This window comes from Pygocentrus nattereri, chromosome 27, assembly GCF_015220715.1.
Source record: "Pygocentrus nattereri isolate fPygNat1 chromosome 27, fPygNat1.pri, whole genome shotgun sequence".
NCBI lineage: Eukaryota > Metazoa > Chordata > Actinopteri > Characiformes > Serrasalmidae > Pygocentrus > Pygocentrus nattereri.
The window spans coordinates 12,507,701-12,530,920 of NC_051237.1; the positions used below are offsets into that span (position 1 = coordinate 12,507,701).

The 23,220-nt window shown below is 40.5% G+C and overlaps 1 protein-coding gene across 3 annotated transcripts in view; it reads right to left on the bottom strand.

Annotated features, from left to right (window-relative positions):
* The window catches only part of samd12 (sterile alpha motif domain containing 12), a 127,695-nt gene that overhangs the window by 84,765 nt on the left and 19,710 nt on the right, over positions 1–23,220 (bottom strand). For all 3 annotated transcript variants that reach the window (XM_017703103.2, XM_017703105.2, XM_017703104.2), the window contains exons 2-3: positions 17,616–17,812; positions 9,699–9,828 (exon numbers count right to left, since the gene is read on the bottom strand). In XM_017703103.2, the coding sequence (XP_017558592.1) occupies positions 9,699–9,828; positions 17,616–17,812 (327 nt within the window). The remainder of the gene's footprint in view (positions 1–9,698; positions 9,829–17,615; positions 17,813–23,220) is intronic.

Consider the following 23,220-nt stretch of genomic DNA (forward strand, 5'->3'; position numbering starts at 1 on the left):
TTTACGTGAGTTATGCTAATGAGGTGCTCCAGATGGAACCCTATTTTATAGACATCATGTCACTATAACAGTCTTCACAGCTGAACACAGGGCCAGGTTTTACTGCCTGACTGTTCAAAGTCAAGACATGACAGTATTTATGCATTCCTCTAAAATGCATATGGTGATTATAAAAAGGTATTATGAATTGTTCATAAAAAGCAAGCACTCCCAGATCACATGTGGCCTAGATGCTGTGCTGTTGCCCCAGGACGCAAAACAACAATAGCTCTATTCATAACTCATCTTGTTTCCATGTTTAAAAATCATAGCTGTTCTGCGTGATCACTGCTGGGCGCTCTGGCCATGGCAGCTCTATGAACTATCAGCAGTTCTGTCTTATCTTTCCTCTTAGAATGCTAAAAAAAGACCCAGATGGGATCTGCATCGCTCCAGAACGCAGAACAGTGCAATATTGGCCGCTAGCACCTCATCATCTCCCTCACAGTAATGGCCACTGAGCTATGGAGCGCTCAGCACAGCCATCACATCAAATATTCCAATATACCAGAGCGACTCACAACAGCTGCTGCCTGGAATGCCTTAAACTAAACTCCACAGGTTTGGGCTGGATATTTGAGAGGGTTTAGGCAGGGCTGTTCACGGAAAAGTGGCATGATTAGCCACCAGATGTTGCCGTTTTCATTTCTATGGGCTTAGTGCTCCCAGTGGTTATTAAAACTTTACATATCTGATTCTGGCTATTATGGTGGTTAAGCTGTGATTAGAAAAATGACTGGTTTGAGGAGAACTTGTATACAATATTGTTTTTGTCATTATTCACCTATTGTACGTCTTCATTAGAACCCATTGGTTCCTGTTCACCTACTGCCATTCATGTGATCATTTACACACTGATGTCTAAAGTGTCCATTTATCCATTAAAATAAATAAATAAATAAATAAATAAAAATAAATTCAAGGGTGGTGGGCTCAACCAACAACGATGGGGTGAGGGGTGGTGTAGCAATTCAGTATTGCTGACTAAATAAAATACTAGATCATTTATTGGTGCCTCTTGACATTTAGAAGGTATAGAATATTAGTCATAATGTTAACACCCATCACCGTAGGGTTAGCAACACTTCTGGCGGTTATATGTCACTAAGGTAGCTTAGCAATTCTCATGCTGGAGATGCAGTTGGTAGCGTTGCTTTTTTATATGATTTTTAAAAAAATATTTTATTTAAAGAAACATTAACCCTTGTGTGGCGTTTTCAATGTTTAGCAAAAGAAAAAAATGTGATTTATTATTGTTTCAACCTTGGATTATCTGGCCATATCATTTTCTGTGAAGAACATATAAAACAACTAATCTGCAGTGACTTCAGACCTACACATTTATATTACGCACGCGGTGTTGTTGTGAACCCACGGGGAATGAAAGTGTGGAGGTTCTGTGTCCCTTCACTGTTCTCCTCTGTCATGATTGGCCCCTCCCAGTCCTGTCCATGTGTTCGTGCTGTGTTTTGGTTTGGCCCATGTGTTTTTGTTTTTGTTTTCAGTCCAGGCCCTTGTTTTGTGACTCCGCCCCTGATTGTTCCCACCTGTGTTTCCACCTATGTCTTGTGATCCCTTGTAAGCCCTTGTGTATATAAGCCCTGTGTTTGCCTTGGTCTGGGTTGGTCTTTGTAATGTTTGATGTTGTTTGTCGTTCTGGTTGTTCTGTTTGATTGTACTGTTTAATGCGTTTGTCTTGCTAGTCGTTTTGCTTGTTGAAGTTGTTTGGATTCTGTGATCTGTTTGATTTTGTCATGTCTGACCCATATCGTCTCCGTGTTGGCTACATGAACCTGGACGGTCATGACTACGACCCTGGATTTGCCCATAATAAAAGTCGCTTATCTCAGCGTATGCGTCCGCCTCCTTGCTCCTCGCCACATGTCCTGCTGGTAGTGTGTGTGTCTATGTGTGCATCTGTTTGTATATATGTGGTGTTTGTGTGTGTGAGAGAGAGTGTACAACATTGACAGGCTGCTAACTGGCTACAGGTGCTAAAGGAGAACCCTACACTGGCCATTTGTGATATTTTAAACATCGGGTATTTTATATATATTGTTCTGGCTGTATTGACACTATTTTTTCTTATATAAAGTGAGTAAACTGGTTCTAAACTTTATTATTAAGCACAAAAACTAAATGAAGAACTGTAGTGGCATTAGATTTGACCTTCAAGGCCCATCAGCTTGTCCTTCTAAAAGTCGATATGAGCCGCAGCTTTAACTCAGGCTTCCTAGGGTCACTCCTTGATCCATATTTTTCCCTTGGCACACAAAATACTGAAGAAGAGTGAAACTTGCCTTAGAGGACATCCTAAGGCAATTTAACTGGTTTGTCATTTTGGAATGGAAAAACAAGATGACCGTGAAAACAGAAGGCTGCTGAACAACTTCAAGACAGCAATGAAAAACCTAAGATTCCTCACTGGATTCGGGATGCACGAAAGGAAAAACAGAGAAAGAGAAAAAGATTCCTCTTCTTTATCGAACAAAGACTTCTCGGCTCACGGGTGCCTTATTTACACTGATTCTTCATAAAACTATCATCAAGCCTCGTAAATAAACGCAGCCTTTAACCACACCCTTAGCACAAACTCTCCCCACCATTCTTTGGAAAAAAAGGAGTATGGGCGGCTGAGGCCAAAACTCTCCAGATTCATTTGCTTTCCACTGAGGACATGAGAGCAGAGCCTGTTAACTAGGAGCGTCCCAGCTGGTTTCATTTAGCCTGACAGCAGAAGATCTGGCTGGCTTTCCTATCTGCCTTCAGTTCTTTCACTTCCCTGCTACAGCCCCCCCATCTCAGCAAACTCCAGGCATGTGTGCACAAAATCTGCTGAGGCTTTAGTGTTAAAGTTTGGAGAGCCAGTTTATGATATACGATTCAGTTCTAGGTTGTCAGACAACAGCCCTGCGGCTGATGGGCCCGGCTTGAGAGCAATTCCCAAACTGGGCAGGCTTGTAAAGGGAACTAGCTGAAATAACAGAAAAAGATCAAGTATTACTGAAGGTCTAATCCTGACCTAATTTGTGATACTACAAAGCTGTAGGAGCAAACATCAGGCCCTGTAAATGTATTTGTCTACACTGTCAGCTGAGGGCCTACAGTACGTCAGAATAGTGGAGCTCTTACATGAACTTACAAAAGCCATGGCATGACCATTGACACACACTATAAATGAGCGTACCCAGAGATTCATGTATCTTCTATAGTGCAAAAGTCAGAAAACACCACACACACACACACACACATATACACACACTTGCATAAGGAAGGGGAAAGTCAAAGGAAAATAAATGAGAAAAAAATATTAAAAGATACAGAGCAAGTGGGTCTCCTAACAGTCATGGAAGACCTGGTAGACCACCCACCAACACTGTCACCATCAGATAAACAGTACCTAAAGCTTTCGTCTTTGAGAGAGAAGAGAAAATCACATTTCAGTCTTGCTTCAAATCCACAAGTATGTCTGTCCTTCCTTTCATTGTGAAAAGACAACTCAATACCTTTGGGTATGAAAGGATGTGAAGCTGTCAAGAAGCCACTACTGAGACCATGAGACCAAAAAATTCTAAACCAAACAAAGAAGCTGCTGATATTCTTAAAACAATGGACTGACCACCCCAAACCTCCACACCAGTGAATGTGTTTGAAAGGTCATTCTTAGAAGTGGGTTTGCATTTTCTGCTTCTCGTGATTCCAAAGTGTTTATAAGAAGCATGGAAAAATACCTCTGCAGATTTCTTTGAAAAAAAGAAAGCATGTCTCCTTAAAAGAATGGAAACCGGAGAGTGGACACACTAAATACTCAAAATTTTGATATTATATTTTCTGTTCCTGACATTAAACCAAATTACTTGTACTTAATTGCTATTTGACGGGAAATGAAATAAATGAAGGGTGGGGCGGGTCTCTGACTTTAGTACTGTACTGTATGTGAAGGTGCTTAAACAGAAGCTGCCGTCTTGACACCACAGGAAGAACAGAATCAGAGCCCAGAAGCTTAAGCTACATGTTCTATGTGACTGATCATGGCAAAAAGTCAATATTGCTGTAACTATAAAAACAAAACAAAAAAAAAACAGACAAACAACAAAAAAAAAACAATTGCAACTTCTTTTGATTAATTAGTCCCTGGAATCAGATTCATGCAATAAAAACACAATCATTAAATGTGCTACCATTGTACTAAAATTGGGCGTGTAGTCTGAACGACCTCTAGAGTACAGCTCACTTCAGTCTCGGTGTGAAATCTTGCCTCCTCGAAATGCTATAATTTGATACTTAGTCTTCAGCAGAAAATCACACTCCTGTGTACATACAGAGGTTTCTGTGTCTGCATAAGTTCATCTGCATAAATACCCTCTCTCATATTCACACACATTCATGAATGAGCCCTTAATTTCAGCCCAATTTCATAGCCCGCCTGCTGGCTGGTGGATGGTTAGTGTGGCATTGTTGTGCTGTATGGATTTTCCACAGCTCCACTGCACGGTGGCCCGTGGGAGCAGAATCTGAGTGAAACTCAGCCCAGCGTTTGATTGTGTTTGACATCCATGCCCCGGTTCAATCAGCAAGTCTGCCTCTCCCCTCGGCAGATTACACAGTGCGAGTGCACCTTCTCTGCTGATTACACCTACACTATCTGAAATATGTGCTTAACTCATTTACCAAAACCACTCACTGCCTCTGTCTTTGTAATTACTGTAGATTAGGGACTAATATCTAATTATGCCTTAATATGCTTTAATGCATTTTTAATGACAGCTCGGTGCTCAAGTCAAACCCGGGGAGTATGCCGGGAAGCAGTGAGGAGGTATCTTGGCAATCTAGGGCTGGCGACGGAGAGAAGAATGTTTATCTGTATGGATGAATTCTCCCTCTGATGGAAACGAAGCCACACTTTAACGTCAGTTAGTCACAGGAAACATGTTGCCTGAAAGCAAATATGCGACTTTTATAAATGGAACAAAGCCGTTAGTGAGAGGTTTTATCTTCAGTAAATACATTTAAAAACATTAATGTCACTAAACTATATACAGTGTATATTAAAACGGTTGCCAGTGAAAACGGTGACTGTTCCACTATTGTTGGAATTCTTGTAAGGAAAAGAATGCTTGGTTAGATGAATCTCTTTAGACAAGAGAATTAGAAAGAAAGCATTTAATATTCAAATAAAGGCACTTGTTTGAGATTAATCCACACCAGTGACTTCCTGAAAGTGTTCCATTTGTATTTGAGTTCTTGATCAAAACAATTTCTTTTCTTCACACTGTTTTGTGATTTGAGTCCTAATCTTTTGTTTATTCTAATGAAGTGAGTTGAGCTACGCAGGGCATTACAATCACCGGAGAGGGATGCAAATTGCATTGTGTGACTAATTGGCAGGGCCCGGAGTTTATTAACTAGATTCGGTTAATTAATGCTGGATGGCCAAACTGAGTTGCTTGCATATTCTGTGCATATTTTAAGGCTAATTGGAATTCACATTACCCTGACCTTTCACGGAAAATGTAATCAAGATCCTTTGAGTCACATTAGAATGATTCAGGGAAGGACATGCAAGTGTTTTAACAGAGGCTACAGCTCATTCAAATGAACAGTTCAAGTCATGACAAGTAAACAAGGAATACTTTCAAGGGAGTGAAACACAGTAGATCATAGAGGACTTAAAAGGAGTTTTCTAAAATAAATACTGAAAAAATCCCTGGGGGGTGAAAGGGGAAAAGGGAGTTTCTAGGCCTGCCCCAGCTATCGACTATTTTCATTTTTAAACATTCAAATATTCTATAAGAATAAGAAAAAAAATCTAGTAACTAAATAGAAAAACATTCTTCTTCTTCTTACAACCCCAAATCCAATGAAGGTGGGATGTGTAAAACATAAATAAAAACAGAATATGATGATGTGCAAACCCTTTTCAACCTATATTCAACAGAATGCACTACAAAGACAAGATCTTTAATGTTCAAATGGATAAACTTTATTGTTTTTTGCAAATATTCACTCATTTTGAATTTGATGCCTGCAACATGTTCCAAAGAAGTTGGGACAGGGGCAACAAAAGACTGGGAAAGTTGAGGAATGCTCAAAAAACACCTGTTTGGAACATTCCACTGCTGAACAGGTTCATTGGAAACAGGTGAGTGTCATGATTGGGTATAAATGGAGCATCCCTGAAAGGCTCAGTCTTTCACAAGCAAGGATACGGTGAGGTTCACCACTTTGTGAACACCTGTGTGAGCAAATAGTCCAACAGCGTTTCTTGTGCAATTGCAAGGAATTTAGGGATTTCATCATCTACAGTCCATAATATCATCAAAAGATTCAGAGAATCTGGAGAAATCTCTGTAAGTAAGCAGCAAGGCAGAAAACCAACATTGAATGTCTGACCTTTGATCCCTCAGGCGGCACTGCATTAAAAACCGACATCATTCTGTAACGGATATTACCACATGGGCTCAGGAACACTTCAGAAAACCACAGTCAGTGAACACAGTTCATCGCTCCATCTATAAGTGCAAGTTAAAACTTTGCCATGCAAAACGAAAGCCACATATCAACACCACCCAGAAACGCTGCCGGCTTCTCTGGGCCCGAGCTCATCTGACATGGACTGACGCAAAGTGGAAAAGTGTCCTGTGGTCTGACGCGTCCACATTTCAAACTGTTTTTGGAAATAATGGACGTCGTGTCCTCCGGGCCAAAGAGGAAAAGGACTGTCCAGATTGTTATCAGCGCAAAGTTCAGAAGCCAGCATCTCTGATGGTGTGGGGGTGTGTTAGTGCCCATGGCATGGGTAACTTGCACATCTGTGAAGGCACCATTAATGCTGAAAGGTACATACAGGTTTTGGAGCAACATATGCTGCCATCCAAGCAACGTCTTTTTCAGGGACGTCCTGCTTATTTCAGCAAGACAATGCCAAGCCACATTCTGCATGTGTTACAACAGCGTGGCTTTGTAGTAAAAGAGTGCGGGTACTAGACTGGCCTGCCTGCAGTCCAGACCCGTCTCCCATTGAAAATGTGTGGCACATTATGAAGTGCAAAATGACAATGGAGACCCCGGACTGTTGAAGTACTGAAGTTGTACAACAAGCAAGAATGGGAAAGAATTCCACCTACAAAGCTTCAACAATTAGTGTCCTCAGTTCCCAAACGCTTATTGAGTGTTGTTAAAAGGAAAGGTGATGTAACACAGTGGTAAACATGCCCCTGTCCCAAATTCTTTGGAACGTGTTGCAGGCATCAAATTCAAAATGAGTGAATATTTGCAAAAAAACAATGAAGTTCCGTTTGAACATTAAATATCTTGTCTTTGTAGTGTATTCAACTGAATATGGGTTGAAAAGGATTTGCAAATCATCGTATTCTGTTTATATTCATGTTTTACATAACGTCCCAACTTCATTGGAATTGGGGTTGTACTACAACTGCATAAAATCTATTTATATATGTTGCTTTTTAACAGAGCTTGACTGAAAAACTGTAAGGCCATGAAAAAAGATCACTGATGAAAACATGTAACAATGTTTCATAGAGAATCACATTATAATGCTAAACTGGGGATGCTGTCTAATCTGGCAAGCCAAAACTAGTTGCTGGCTCTGCTTGAACAGTGATGAGTGGTGTAGAAAAGCAGAAGAGTTGTTTTAACAATCATCTTAAAATAAAAACGGCAGTCACTGTCTGTTCTTTTCAGTGAATGTCGGAGTGAACAAGATTTTAAGCCACTCAAACTGCTTTTTAAATGATTTTCCCCCAGATATCACTCTGAACTTAGCCATGTCTGCTTTTGGTTACAGCACGGTTCAGTCGGACTATTTTTTCTACAGCTCACAGCTAGCTAACCTGCACATGTTTGTGTTTGTGTTTGAGTAATAAATGCAACTGAGAACTTGCTAAGTTGTCATCCAGTGCAGCAGGAAACTTATTTGGACTGCACCTCTTGGAGTTAAACTCAAATGGGCCCAGTGTGTAGAGCTAGCAAGTGGCAATGAACATATGTTTGATTCAAAATGATAAAATGGCCTTAGAAAAAAAAATGATGAAAAGGCCTTTTCTGTTTTATGTTTTAGTTTATGAATGTATTAAATATTAGTGAATATTAGTTGCAGCCCCAAAAATCTCAAAAGTTCTTTCAAAATACATGGAGCATAAAAGATTTCAGGACTAAATGCACTCCATTGCCAAAAGTATTCACTCACCCAACAAAATCACTGACTTTAGGTGTTCCAATCACTTCCATGGCCACAGGAAGATGCTTCTACAGACATTAGTGAAAGAATGGGTCGCTCTCAGGAGCTCAGTGAATTCCAGCGTGGTACTGTAATAGGATGCCACCTGTGCAACAAGTCCAGTCGTGAAATTTCCTCACTACTAAATATTCCACAGTCAACTGTCAGTGGTTTTAGAACAAAGCAGAAGTGATTGGGAACGACAGCAACTCAGCCACGAAGTGGTAGACGACATAAAATGACAGAGCGGGGTCAACGGATGCTGAAGCGAACAATGCACAGAGGTTGCCAACTTTCTGCAGAGTCAATCACTACAGACCTCCAAACTTCATGTGGCCTTCAGATCAGCTCAAGAACAGCGTAGAGAGCTTCATGGAATGGGTTTCCATGGCCGAGCAGCTGCATTCAAGCCTTATATCACCAAGTGCAATGCAAGGCGTTAATTGCTGCCACTTTTCTCTAGAGCAGTGGAGACGTTTTCCGATGGATAAGTCTGGGTTTGACAGATGCCAGGAGAACGGTACTTGTCTGATTGCATTGTGCCAGGTGTAAAGTTTGGTGGAGGGGGGATTATGGTGTGGGGTTGTTTTTCAGGAGTTGGGCTCAGCCCCTTAGTTCCAGTGAAATGAACTCTTAATGCTTCAGCAGACCAAGATATTTTGGACTATTTCATGTTCCCAAATGTGTGGGAACGTTTTGATAATGGCCCCTTCCTGTTCCAACATGACTGTGCACCGGTGCACAAAGCAAGGTCCATAAAGACAAGGATGAGCGAGTTTGGTATGGAAGAACTTGACTGGCCTGTCCTGACTTCAACACAACAGAACACCTTTGGGATGAAATAGAGTGGAGACTGCGAGCCAGACCTTCTCATCCAACATCAGTGTCTGACCTCACAAATGCGCTTCTGGAAGAATGGTCAAAAATTCCCACAAACATATTCCTAAACCTTTGGAAAGTCTTCACAGAAGAGCTGTTATAGCTGCAAAGGGTGGCCTGACATCATATTAAACCCTATGGGTTAAGAATGGGATGTCACTCAAGTTCATGTGCATGTGAAGGAAGACGAGCGAATACTTTTGGAAATATAACACACAATTTCTTAGGAATGACTGGCCCCAGAAAGAAAGAAATCAGAAAATATAAGGGTGCCCTTTTACTGACTTTGACACTGATGATCAAGTATTGATGAACATGCACGTCATATCCTGAAGTATCACGTTAAACAAGATCCCCACAGAGCTAATAAACATTAAAATGCAATCAACTCTAATTCAAGCGGTTGAGGCAGTGACAATTAATGTGTGTGTCATTATGTATGAGCTTGTTCATTTAAGCACAGAATGTGTGTGTGTGTGTGTGTGTGTGTGACCTTGGCTGGGTTTGTTATGCTGCCAACCATCATGTAGGATGTGCGTACCTGTAATATCGTGCTGTTTGAAGGAGTCGCTGTAGACTTGGTGCTGGTTGGGGCAGTGCTTCTTCAGCCACTTACACACATCCTGTTGGGTCCACAGAGCCACCGGTTTGGACAACTTCACCGTCCCTGGCTAGACAAAGGAGACAGAAAAGGGCTCAGACTAAACAGGTCAAACTCAGTTTAGATGCAATATCTCTAACTCCAAACCAGTCAAATGTCATTTTTGATGTACATCTTGTCTTTGAAGCGTGAAGAGAAAGTAATGACATCAAAGGTTCTAAAAACTGTTTCACAACCAGCTACATGGGAGGTAAACACTAATGTGCTTAATCTTCATAAATGACTTTCTCTCTGATTATAGTAATGAGTGGGCCACTTTCTAATGACCTAGTTATGATGATGTTGGGTAGTTAGAGGTTTATAGCCATGTCTCTGGGCTTTGCTAGCTGAATTGTGTGAATAATCTTTTGCCTAATTTTGAAAAATAAAGCCTAATGAGCCTTTTGAATGGTCAGTGGAAAATCACTCTCATGTACTTTTTTGTGTATCAGGGTGCTGACATTGATATCAATTTTGGAACGGACCTGATAATATAGATATCACTTTTATAGAGCAGAAAATTCTGATAATATTGGTCAACAAAACTATGAGAAAATAAACTCCAATAGTTTGAATTGCACAACAGTTTTACTGCTTGACATGATCAGTTGTCAAATATGTTTACATAAGTTCTTGATTGTTAAATTTCCTCAACACAAACAACTCACAAGGTCTTAAGCAAAAAAAGTGGTGTTTGGTTCCTTACTTCACATCCTCATACAGGAAGCAGAGGATACTGCTGCATCCCTAGGAACGCGCTCAGGGACGAATATGGCATTAAGGACCAATGACAGCTGAGAGCTCATTGGCAAAATCTCAAAATGCAGTCACACACACCATCCTGAAGGCAGAGGATGAACGTCCAAGTTGATTCTGTGGGCTGCCTTTCCTGAGGGCTTACTCATCATTCAGTCTATGGCTGTCAGCCGAGGTAAACCAACGACTCTCACGCTCTCCTAAGTGCTTCCCTTCACTAAAGGCAAAGGAGCACAAAACAAAGGCTGGATCTGTCCACTCATCCTCTTGCAAGGTCTAACCTAGTATGCTAGCTAGTTTCACAGGCAAGCTAATAAAGCAATGGCACAGCTCAGCCAAACAGGCAGACACGGAGTTGCCGGAAACCAGCTTCTATGTGTGTGTGTGTGTGTGCTGTGTGTATGGGTGGGTTCCTATCCCCACTAAGAGCATTGCAGTGCTAATTAACCCAATCTGTCAGCCTCCGTGACCAAGAGCACATACAATTCATGCATGCTTTCACTCTGACAGAGCGCTTCACTGAGTCGTGATAAGGTGCAGTGTCTGTGAGGTGTCATGTGGGCTGCTTTGAACAGTGGTGGAGCAGAGATCTGGAGGATGCATCCAATAGCCACGTAGCTCTGGGAGGGAACTATGCTGTATGAGGATTTCTGGCCAATTAGAAAGATGAGTGACAGAGCTCTGGGGCAGGGATAAGATGAAAAATCTGACTGGAGGAAGCTTTGAAACTCTCTTGCTCACTCAAACACAGCCACATAAGAACGGAGTCTTTATCATTCACAAATATTAGCTGGCACGGAAATGGAGAGCTAATCCAACTGTGAATTTGACTATGGAAACACAAACAGCAAGCAAACACGCATGCAAAGTCTCTTTGTCCTTGGTATAATTAGACAATGCAGGTATTTTCATGTTCCTATAGCAACAAAGCCAAGTCAAGCTAAAGTCATGAATACATAAGCAGCACAAATCACCCCATCTGTGAAGTTTCTAGCACTCTGTCAATACAGCAAGACTTCAAAGTTCTCAAGAGAATGTGAAAATAACAAAAAGAAAGCCAGCATGTTTATCAATAAGGATTATACGTGGAGAATGTAACAGAAAATGTACCCTCTGACAGGTATTTCCAACCAAAGCTACATAAAAATTCATTCCAATAATTAAAGACATTGCCAGGCCATGCTGCAAACGGTTTTATGAATTGCCTAAATTCTCCAATATTCAAGTGAATCCTCTCCTCTTCTCCAGTGTAACGCTTCAAAATATTGATTGGGAGTTTTTTTTAAACATGTCAGTGGTTTATTATCCAAAAGCACAGAAAGGACTCTGATCTGAAGGCACGCTTGAACTGGACTGCAGCCAAAAATACACTGTTGTGAATGCAGAGCGCCACCTCGTGGCACACCATTCCAATTATGCCTCAAGTCCTAGCCAGCGTCTTTCTCATGTCTAAATTTTCCTATAAGTCCCTCTCAAGGCCTTTTGCCTGAAGCCACTGCCCGTGATTGGGCCACTCTGTTAATTAACTGCTCATCACGGTCACATTTCCCTGCCCAAGTTTCTCCCCCTCCTCATGAGATGTGAAGCAAAAGCTCTACGTTAATTATTCCCTTCTATGCAGTGCTGAGAGCGTTTGAGCAGACAGCTGGAGAAAATAACGTGCTGCGCCCTGCGAATTTATAAGCGCAACGGACGCCCCGTGTTTAAATTGGATTTACTCAGTGAGGGAACAATTGAGCACATCAAAGGGCTTGAAAGTCTTAAGAACTTTAGTGTCAGGAGAGCGCCGGCTGATTAGAAACTCAGAAAGCAAGCAAAGCTCCATCCTGATCAGAGCTCTGCAGGTTGCTTACAGACTGTAGCGCTTATGTACAGCACCAGTCAAAAGTCTGGAAACATCTGCTCATAAAAGCTTTTTCTTCATTGCTTTTTACCACTCTCCACATTTTAGAATGGTGACGACATCAAAGCTAAGAAATAAACAAATATGGATGTTTAAGTGAGAAAAATGTTAAAACAAATCTTAGATTTTTCAAAGTAGCCCCCCTGTGCATTGATGATGGCTTTTTAAAAAGCAACCTGGGATGCTTTAGGAACAGCTAGCTATAATTTTAGAATATAGATTGATTGATTAGGTTTTTTTAACATCTGCCACACCGCCATAAACAAAACAGACCCCAAAATTCCCAACCCCAAATAAGGTCTTCGGAAAAACCGCCAGTAGGGCTGGGTGATAAAATGATAACAATAATTACTGCAATATAACTTTCCTTGATAGAAATACAAGAATGCTTTGATTTATGTTCTCATACTCCTGTGTTCTAGTCAAGTCAAATCAAGAGGCTTTTATTGTCAATCCATCTACGTACAAGCACACAGTGGAGTGAAATTACATTCCTGAAACATGCAACAAAATAGACAGTGCAAAGTGCAAACATGCAGATGTAAGTGTAAAAAAAAATAAACTAGAAATAATGCAGTAAATACGATAAATAAAGCAGACATTGGACACAGTAGATGGGCAGGACAGTGCAGCATCGATACAGCGCTCATTTCTGAGCTTGAGGTAGTGAGAATAACATTATTTAACATGCTGTGATCTGTGAGTAGTCAGATTATAACATACATGAGCACAGCAGTTACTGAGGTAGGATATACACAGTAGTTGAGTAAAGAAAGTGTAAACACTGTATTAGCAGCAATGTTATAGATACGCAAATACAGCATCAAAGAGGAGTGTGTGTGTAAAGTATGTGTGAGGAGGATTTTCAGTTCAGTCCTTGTGAGTTTAAAAACCTGATTGCTTGCGGTACAAAGCTGTTACAGAGTCTGGCAGTGGTGGCACGGGTGCTCTGGTACTTTCTACCAGATGGCAGCAGTGAAAAAAGTCTGTGTGAGGGGTGAATGGAGTCATCCACAATGCTGCCGGCTCTGCGGATGCAGCGTGTGGTGTGGTTGTCCATGATGGAGGGGAGAGAAACCAGAATGATCTTCTCAGCTGTCATCACTATTCGCTGTAGGGTCTTGCAGTCGGAGGTGGTGCAATTCCCACACCAAGCAATGATGCAGCTGCTCAAGATGCCCTCCACAGTGCCCCTGTAGAACATGATGTGGAGGGGGGGGGGGGAGCTTTCTTCAGTCTTCAGAGATCTTCATGATTTGACAAAGGAGGGGATGGGGGCTAAAATGGGTTGCCAAATATACTTAGATGTAAATGTCAGAATCATGGGGTTTCCCTGTTTGAGTGTGTGATCGGCGATCCATTCTCCTGTGACCAGTGTGACTGACAAGATAAGTGGCATTTAACTGTACTGGCTCAGAGCAAACTCACTTCTGCCTAACATCCTCAGAAGCTTTAGTAGTCTCAAATCATGCTCTACAGGGCTGTGTTACAGTGCTCAGTCATATTTTAGCATTAGAGCATTCCTAAGCAGCAAATGTGAAACAAAGAAATGGGTTCATGCCAGTTACAGCACTGATTTAAACAAAAGAAAACTGAAGATGCTGTATGTGTTGGCATGGAAGAGTGGGAGAATGCTAGTTTTCCAGGCTAGCTGTTTATAGCAGCTATATAACTTGCACAGCACGGCAGAACTGATGTTACTGTAGTGGACTACAGCGCCGAAAGAAAAAAAAAAGACAGACCTTGGTGGCATAAACTGTAGTGTGATTCTATCGTACCAGACAAACAACATCGTCCTTTTAGGTATGACGTTGTTCATCTGGTGCGAGAGAATCACAAGGTCCATCTTTCACACAGCGAGCGTCAGATAAATTGCTGGTCATCCACCTTTCAAACTACTACAACAGAATAGAGAAAACCTGATGTCTGCAAGCTGGTGTTTAAATGCAGTGATACGCTCTGACATGTATGTGTTAGGAGTGATAGGAGTAAGGCGCTGTGGTCCATCATTGATATACTGAGCCAGCTAATGTTTACTGCTCATACTAAACTGACGGTGAGTTTAGCAGCAGGTAGCCTTACACTCGTCACCACACAGATATATTCAGTTTCTTTTTTAAATTTAAAATATTTCAAAAACTGTAGCCATGCTGTGGGAGTACTGCTTTGATCAGCTGACAGAAACGACAAACTTGATAATCTTTCTTTCACTATCTCAGCAGAGATTTGTGAAATGTTCCTCTGTTTGGCAAGTGTTTGTCATGTTCTCACCATAAGAAATAGTTTGAAACCACAATTAATCCTCTAGTTTCTTCAAAAACAAAGCAACAATCAGGCCTTTAACCTTGAAATAATGATTTGACACTTATCGTGAAAATGACTGATATTGACTGATATGAAAATATTTATCACATTTCACATTTTCAAAACACACACACACACACACACACACATACACACACATACACACACATACACACACACATATAGATACTGATTAGTATTAATCAGATTATTATGATTAGTATTAAGATTGTTAAACCCTTAGTATCATAGTAAAACATACAGTCGCATGCAAAACTTCTGTTGATTGTCTAAGTGAAAATATGTTCACACATCCTCTACAAACTTCGATCTGGCATTTCTCAGCATATTTTAATGCACAATAAGCTTTTTGGTGCCATAACTTCTGCACAGGCCACATATCATTTTCTCCTTAATATGTTAATGTTATGTTATGTCATGTCATGTTATGTTATGTCACCAAATTAACAGTACTTGTGCATTTAAATGTGCAGATGTGTGCTCAGAAAATCAACAACAGCAAAACTTGTGTGTGTGACTGTACTTCTGACAGGCATTCTGAGTGCATCTTATAAATAAGTCAGAAGTGAGGGGATGGGATTGTTTAAAAAGTTAGCATTCAATCTGCCTTCAAATTTTGAGTTAATTGAATTTCAAATACTGAGTTCACAGAACAAGAATCTGTGATTTATGCCCTGTCAACTTATTATTTGAAGTTCCAATAATTCTACATTTTAGAGTAGCCTGAACACTGACTCTTTAAAGTCAAAACCCCTACATTTCACACACCCACTCTCAAATGACTGGGCTTTTTTCTCAAAGGCGCATATAAATTTTAGATGGTATAACTGTATTTTGTTACAGGGCTGGAGGACACTCGAAAAATTGAATAAGATCGTATGAGATAAGTATTTAGCACAAGCACATGTTACTTTGCACTCTTTTGTATGAAAATTAAATATATATAGATGTAAAGTCAGAGTCAGAGACAGTAGCTCATCTGTTGCTACATAGTTTGTGTTGGTCATCCTCTAGTCCCTCACCAGTGTCCACAGGATGCTTTTGGCTGGATTTTTTTCATTGGTGGCCTATTCTCAGGCCAGCAGTGACACTGAGGTGTTTAAACTGAAAGGGGGCTAATAAAGTATGCACACAGATGGACTACAGTCAGTAATCGTAGAACTACAAAGTGCTCCTATATGGTAAGTGGAGCTGATAAAATATACAGATATATATATATATATATATATACACACACACACACACACACACACACACACTAATACTGGAGGAGCCTGCATGCTGAGGTGGAAAGGCATAAATATCATCCTGGTGCTTTCTGGCCAACAATGCAAGGCCTTTAATCTTCTGCTGATCCACATCTACTAATCAGCTTCTGCATAAACGTTCCTCTAGAGAGCTGTTTCTCATTAGGGTTTGAAGAAATACAGAACGTTCTGTTACAGCTGTAAGAATCCAGTCAAGAAACACACCTGCACAGTTCTTCCAGTTCTTATAGTTTTTTCTTCTTTGATCTAAAACAGAATGGCTTGTTAGGAGATGTGCCAATGATTTATCACAGTGTCAAGACATCATTATATTTGTATCTATTCTAAACTAAGAGAGTACTCCAAGTTCACATAAAGCTCCTCTGCTATTAGACTGAGGAGAGGAATTCATGGGAACCATTTGTTATCGAGACCAAAAAAAGAAAATATGCCCCACAGAAGCATGGCTCAGCAATACATCACAAATGATTACTCCACAGATTCTCTTTGGCTTCACACAGAGAAAATGCCACAACTCTTTCTAGAGTTCTTTCTGTAGTGTTGTGCATACTTAATTCCAATTTTTAGAAATAGTGGATTCGTTTTTTCTGAAGTTGATTTTGAAAAACGGACTGACCTAAAATGTCTAAGATTCACAAACACAAAGCTATCATGGCTTACAAATAAACAAATGAGTGAGCCAGTTACCAAGACCAATTCAACACTAATCCTGGCTCACACTTCGCCCTCAGAAGATATGTGTAATTAGTTTTATAGTTGTGTTACACTATTTGAATATAATTAAACATTTACGACAACTATTTTGTTTAGTAATCAGTTACATGGTACATTGCTCTTACATGCAGTTTACATTCTGTATCAAAAAGTTTGTATCTGCATTTCTGATGTTGGTACCACTTTACAATAACACTAGCCTTATAAATGGCTTGTGAATGGTGTATAATTCGTTTATTAAGCATCATTAATTAGGGCATAAACAATAAGCAATTATAACACAAATAAAAAGACAAACACTGACTTGCTGACTGTGAGCCCACATTCAACTATCCTGTTAAACCTCAGATCTTGCATATATACCTTATATATATCAGCATATTCAGTTATTCACATTCACCACATATGACAGCTCACTGTTGCTGTTTTTCTTTGTGTTATAACTGCTTATTAATGATTTTAAAGATGATTATGACCTAGTTAATCACCATTAATAAACGAATATAAAATCATTCATAAATTCTTTATAAAACATAGTATTATTAGAGAGTGGCTGCCTGACTTTTTATAACTGCTTCAATGTTTAAAAAAGAAAAATGGCTTTCCTACCTACAAAACAAGACTTTGCTCATAAGATGGTTTCATCAAATTCAAAATCATAATGAAGGATTTCTTGTTCAGTGTACAAATACAATTGCTGTACTGAGTTAATGTTTAGAAACTGCATAAAATCTCTTCCCTTGTTACGAGTGAAAAATAATGTTACCTGTACATTATTATTACTGCTTTTTTTTACTTACTGTATCTTTATAAGTTGTCAAATATTACATTAGAGGTGGGTGACTGACTTACCCTGGATAGCTCAGACTCTGAGACTGAGCGCTGAGGTGGGGATCGGTGCTGGAAGCCTGGACTCTGGCCCTGAAACCCCGGGCTGTCATCATCCAGTCCCGGGCCGTGATCAATAGGCTCTTCCTCCAGGTTTGAAGTCACATCCTCTGTGCACACCTGGTGATCGATCCCATTCTGACTCAGGTTGCAGTGGACAGCTGGGGAGAAAAAGAGACACCCGCCTATTATTCATTTTAAAACACATTTAAAGAGAACACTGATGTATTAGATTAGTATCAAGACAAAAAGATGTAAAGTCTAACTGCACCTATTCAGGGAACTTAATTCAGAGAATCTGCACTTACAGCTTTAGGAAAACAAGAGCTGGTATGATTTTAACATGATACAGAAATTTAGAATGAGGAGCCAAGTACAATCTGCGCCAATGGAAATGAATACGTGCATCAGTAACATTACTCATAGCAAACACTTATATCACCACGTCCTCACTTCACTGCTTGCAGCCACATGGTGGCAGCACACACCACACATGTGATCCACACACAGCCTAGGAAGGAGTGAAGGTTATGATCATTAATAACTTTTTACAACAGTGCATAAATAAAGTGTCACATTAAAGATCAAACCTCAGCAGTCATCTGCAGCCTTATGTTTCTGGTTGCTTCCACACATCCCAATTTTAAAAAGGATGAAAAAGCATTTTCTAAGTGAAAATATGTTAACGCATCCTCACAAAGAACCCACTTCTGCACCTCTTAATGCACAATTCTAGCCCAATTTCAACATTTGCTGAATTGCAAAAAAACAAAAAATGTGGTCTGTGCCAAAGTTTAGGCAAGTTTTACATGTTATTTTTATATAACAACTAAATAGAAATTGTTCATTAAAATGGAAATGCAGCATTTAAGTTTGTTCCCTGTAGAGCAGTTGTCACCAACCCCACTCCTGGACATCTACCTCCTACCTCCAGCGCTAATCGGCCTCTCCCCACCCATCTAATAATTGCGCTCAGAAGTCCTTGATTAGCTCCAACCCAAATCTAGGCATGCTAGACTTGGGTTGAAGATGAAACCCACAGGAAGGTAGATCTTCAGAAGGAGGATTGGTGACCACTGCTGCAGAGTACGCATTAAATATATAAGTGCATCTCCAAAATGGTACAATTAAAAAAACATGTATGTATTAAAATTAAGTTAATGTAAGATTTTCCGTTGGTAATTTTGGAATTTTTCTACTTGTCCATTCGTCATGAAATTTGACCACAATACAAACAATAACTGGAGTTTCCACTTATGCAAAAAAAAAGGAAAAGGAAAACGGATGTTGTGCAACAACAACAATATTTATATGTACATCATGTACACCAATTAAGCATAACATTATGACAACCTCCTTGTTTTTATGCTCATTGTCCATTTAATCAGCTCCACTTACTGTATAGCTGCACTTTGTAGTTCTACAGTTACAGATTATAGTCCATGTGTTTCTTTGCAAACTTTGTTAGCCCCCTTTTACCCCGTTCTTCAGTGGTCAGGACCCGCAAGGACCCTCACAGAGCAGGTACTAGTTGTGAGGTGGATCATTCACAGCACACCTCAGTGTCACTGCTGAACTGAGAACAGTCCACCAACCAAAAATATCCAGTCAACAGCGTCCTGTGACCACTGATGAAGATCAACACAAACTATGCTGACACACATGAGTCATCATCTCTGATTTTACAAGGTGGACTGACAAGGGAGGAGAGTCTAATAGAGTGGACAGTGCATGGACACAGTGTTTAAAAACTCCAGCAGCATTGCTGTGTCTGATCCACTCATAACAGCACAACACATACTAACACACCACCACCATATCAGTGTTACTGTAGTGCTGAAAATGATCCACCACCCAAATAGTACCTGCTCTGTGAGGGTCATGGGGGTCCTGACCATTGAAGAACAGGATAAAAGGGGGCTGACAAAGTATCGGAGAAACAGATGAACTACAGTCTGTAACTGTAGAGCTACACAGTGCACCTATATAGTAAGTGGAGCTGATAAAATGGACAATGAGTGTAGAAACATGGACAATGTTATGCCTGATCGGTGTAAGTACACATACATTGTTTTTTTATACATTGATACATTATACATACATATACACAGTGATTTATATATGTATGATTTACTGTGAAGATGATACTGCAGGCATTATTATAAACAGAAAGACAAACTTAAAAAAAAAAATCAAACATCCTATCTATATTTTAACGTACGTCATCAACCTCAGATGAACCCATATTCATGGATATTTCATGCATGTGTCTATATTGCTGTCTATAGCACTGACCACAATAATGGCAACACAGACTGTCTCAATACTACCAGAGTCCTTTTGTGTAGTACAGTTATCAATAATACACAGAAGCAATTATAACAGTTAATTAACTGACTGACAGATTGTTTGATTAACTGAATGACTGATAAACGGACAACAAAGAAAACTACAATAATAAAAAATAATAATAATTTAGGACATTTCACATGAACTGCACATTAATTGAATCCCTCCTTTACATAAAAAGAACATAAACAAGCAAAATGCATTTAAAAAGATTTAAAGGATGAACTAGAAAAGCAGTCAGAGGGACACTGATAGTATTTCAGGGTTTTGGAGGCACAGAAGAAGGAGGACAGTGCCTTATAATCTAATAGTATAACAGTATACAAATCTAGTATAGGGGGATTGCAGGGGTTAAGGACTTCAGAAAAGTGTGCAGGTATGAGACCAAGAAGGTCTTTAAATGCAAGAATGAGATTAAGCTCCTACAGAACAGACATCTGCAGATCACTAGGTTAGTGTAAGGCTGCTGAATCACGGCTGCTGAGAGCGACTGCTCAGTGTTACACTAGATGGCACCCGACTGCAATATCAGTGTATTTCAGGGATGCACAATTACTCTGAGACAGGATTTACTCTCACACGTTCAAATGCCACATACAGCCTGGGCCTGTCAGGGGTGACCCATAATTGATTAAAATGGCTCATGTGCCATACAGGCCTTTGACATTTCTAATGCAGTAATGCTGAAACAGCTTGACCACAAAACTCTCAAGACAGCCTTAATCATAAATTCAAGTCAGAGTGCAGTTTAGCCTGGATTTCTTTACGAATCACAAGCACGTCGTTCTCTGTGCCACTCAAACCAGCCAACTGAAGAGCCTAATCCATACACAGCACTTCTGAAGATTACTCTTCAGCCACGTCTGTGACAAGCTTCGACTGCAGAGCACCAGAGACGAGAAGATGACACTTGCATAAAGCTGCTGGTCATGTCACTTTGACAGAATCGAGGCCATGCAGCACTCAGAGCTTGTTCTGTCAGCGATTACAAGAATCCAACACGGAATTAACAGCCCAGAATAAATACTAAGCACTTCCTCAAGCAGGAGAGGGAGAGGGAGAGGGAGAGAGAAAGAAAGAAAGGAGTGAAAGAGACAGAGAGAGAGAGAAAGGAGTGAAAGAGACAGAGAGAGAAAGAAAGGAGTGAGAGAGAGAGAGAGAGAGAGAGAGAGAGAGAGAGAGAAAGAAAGAAAGGAGTGAAAGATACAGAGAGAGAGAAAGGAGTGAGAGAGAGAGAGAGAAAGAAAGGAGTGAGAGAGACAGAGAGAGAGAAAGAGAGAGTGAGAGACAGAGAGAACATACTTCTTAAATTTTCATGCTTATCGTGTTGCGTTTTTGTTGCATATATTACTTGCCCATATAACATCTAGACTTCTTGACATTCATAATAACTCAACTGAACGTGTTCTGTACAGCTATGGTACTGTAGGTTTCTTATTCTGTACTGCCAATAAAGCATGTCTGATTTGAGACAGAGAGAGTGTACAAGACAGAGAGTAAAGGAGAGAGTGAGAAAGAGAGAAACAAAGAAATGAGGGAAAGAGTGAAAAGGGGAGAGAGAGGCAGTCAGACAAGAAGAGAAAAACAAAGTGAGACAGGCAGGGAGCAACAGAGTGAGAGAGACAGAGGAGAGCAAGAGAGAGTGCGAGAGAGAGAGTGCAAGAGCAAGAAAGAGAGAGAGAGAGAGAGAGAAAGAGAGCGAGAAAGAGAGAGTGTGAGAGAGAAAGAGAGCGAGAAAGAGAGAGACAGAGAGAGAGAGAGAAAGAGAGAGAAAAAGAGCGAGAAAGAGAGAGAGAGAGAGAGAGCGAGAGCGAGAAAGAGAGCGAGAAAGAGAGAGAGAGAGAGAGCGAGAGCGAGAAAGAGAGTGCGAGAGCGAGAGCGAGAAAGAGAGAGAGAGAATGAGAGAAAGACAGAGAGGAAGTGAGGGGGGTATATAAGCTGGCTGTGCTGTGGTGAACAGTTTGCTTGTGATGAACATGCTGGACATATGTCCCACAGTCTGACCGAGAGACTGAGTTTTCTTTAAACACTGAAACCCTAAATTCTGATATCACATGTCCGACAGCCACTCTGCACAGCGAATTCAAATAACTGCTTTCAGCCGTGCAGAACTCCAGCTTTTTTGATGTTCTCGTGTATAATTCATCAGTCAGACACCAAAACGATCAAATAACTCTGTAAAAGCACTCCTGCTGGAAGACGTGCATCTCTCACTGACGTTCCGCCTCAGTGCTGCCCACCTCTCATCCTCAAAGCAACCAAAAGCATTATGTAAGATGGCCAGTGAATGTAAGCAGAAATGACCGCTGTGTGCCAGCGGCTCTGGGACAGCAGCTCTATCAGAACAAATCACCCGAGCTGCATTTGCCTCGGCCTGTTGCTATGAACGCTGGGAATATTCCCTGGCCTTCATATATCCGCTCCACACTAGCGAGAGCGAGCGGCTCCACAGAGAGAAAGCCTTTAAACAAAGGCAACTTAGCATGCATGGAACAAAGCGCTTATCTTCTCTCTGTCCCTCACTGCCTCCCTCCCTCTCTCTGTTTTTCTCTCTCTCTCTCTCTCTCTCTCTCTCTGTGTGAAGCAGAAAAGCTCACCCTCCTACTAATGTTCACTCACTCTACAGAAGAATAAATTATTCATCTAGCTGAGTATGGCTGAGCAATACTGAGAAAGGAAAGGTGGTGGGGAGAGAGAGAGAGAGAGAGAGAGAGAGAGAGAGAGAGAGAGAGAGAGAGTTCTTGTCATTTCAATGATGCAGATTACACGCAGTCTAAATATAATCATGCTAATTAAGCTTAGAGAGATAAAGAGAGTGATATAAACCGAGACTTTTAAACCCCTTTATTAAAGCATTACTGATTAAAGATTTTACATGTTAGAGTAAAAAAAAGCTCAAACAAATAATAATGAGAACACAAAGAAAAAGAATTATCAGTGAAATACTATCAGACCCGTATCATTAACAGATACAACACTTTGAACAGCACACCACTCAAAACCAGACATACGAGTACACTGCTAAAAAAATTAAATCAACTCTATTATTCGATTCCACTAAGGCCTGGAAAATTTTTAAAACATCCACATTCTGCCCTTCAGAAACCAACCTGAAGGACTTCCACGCTGATAACTTTGCTTATCCCACCAAGAAATTAGCCAAAGTACACTTGGAATGCTGAACTATAACATATCTACAGCCAAAAATAAACAAAGTCCG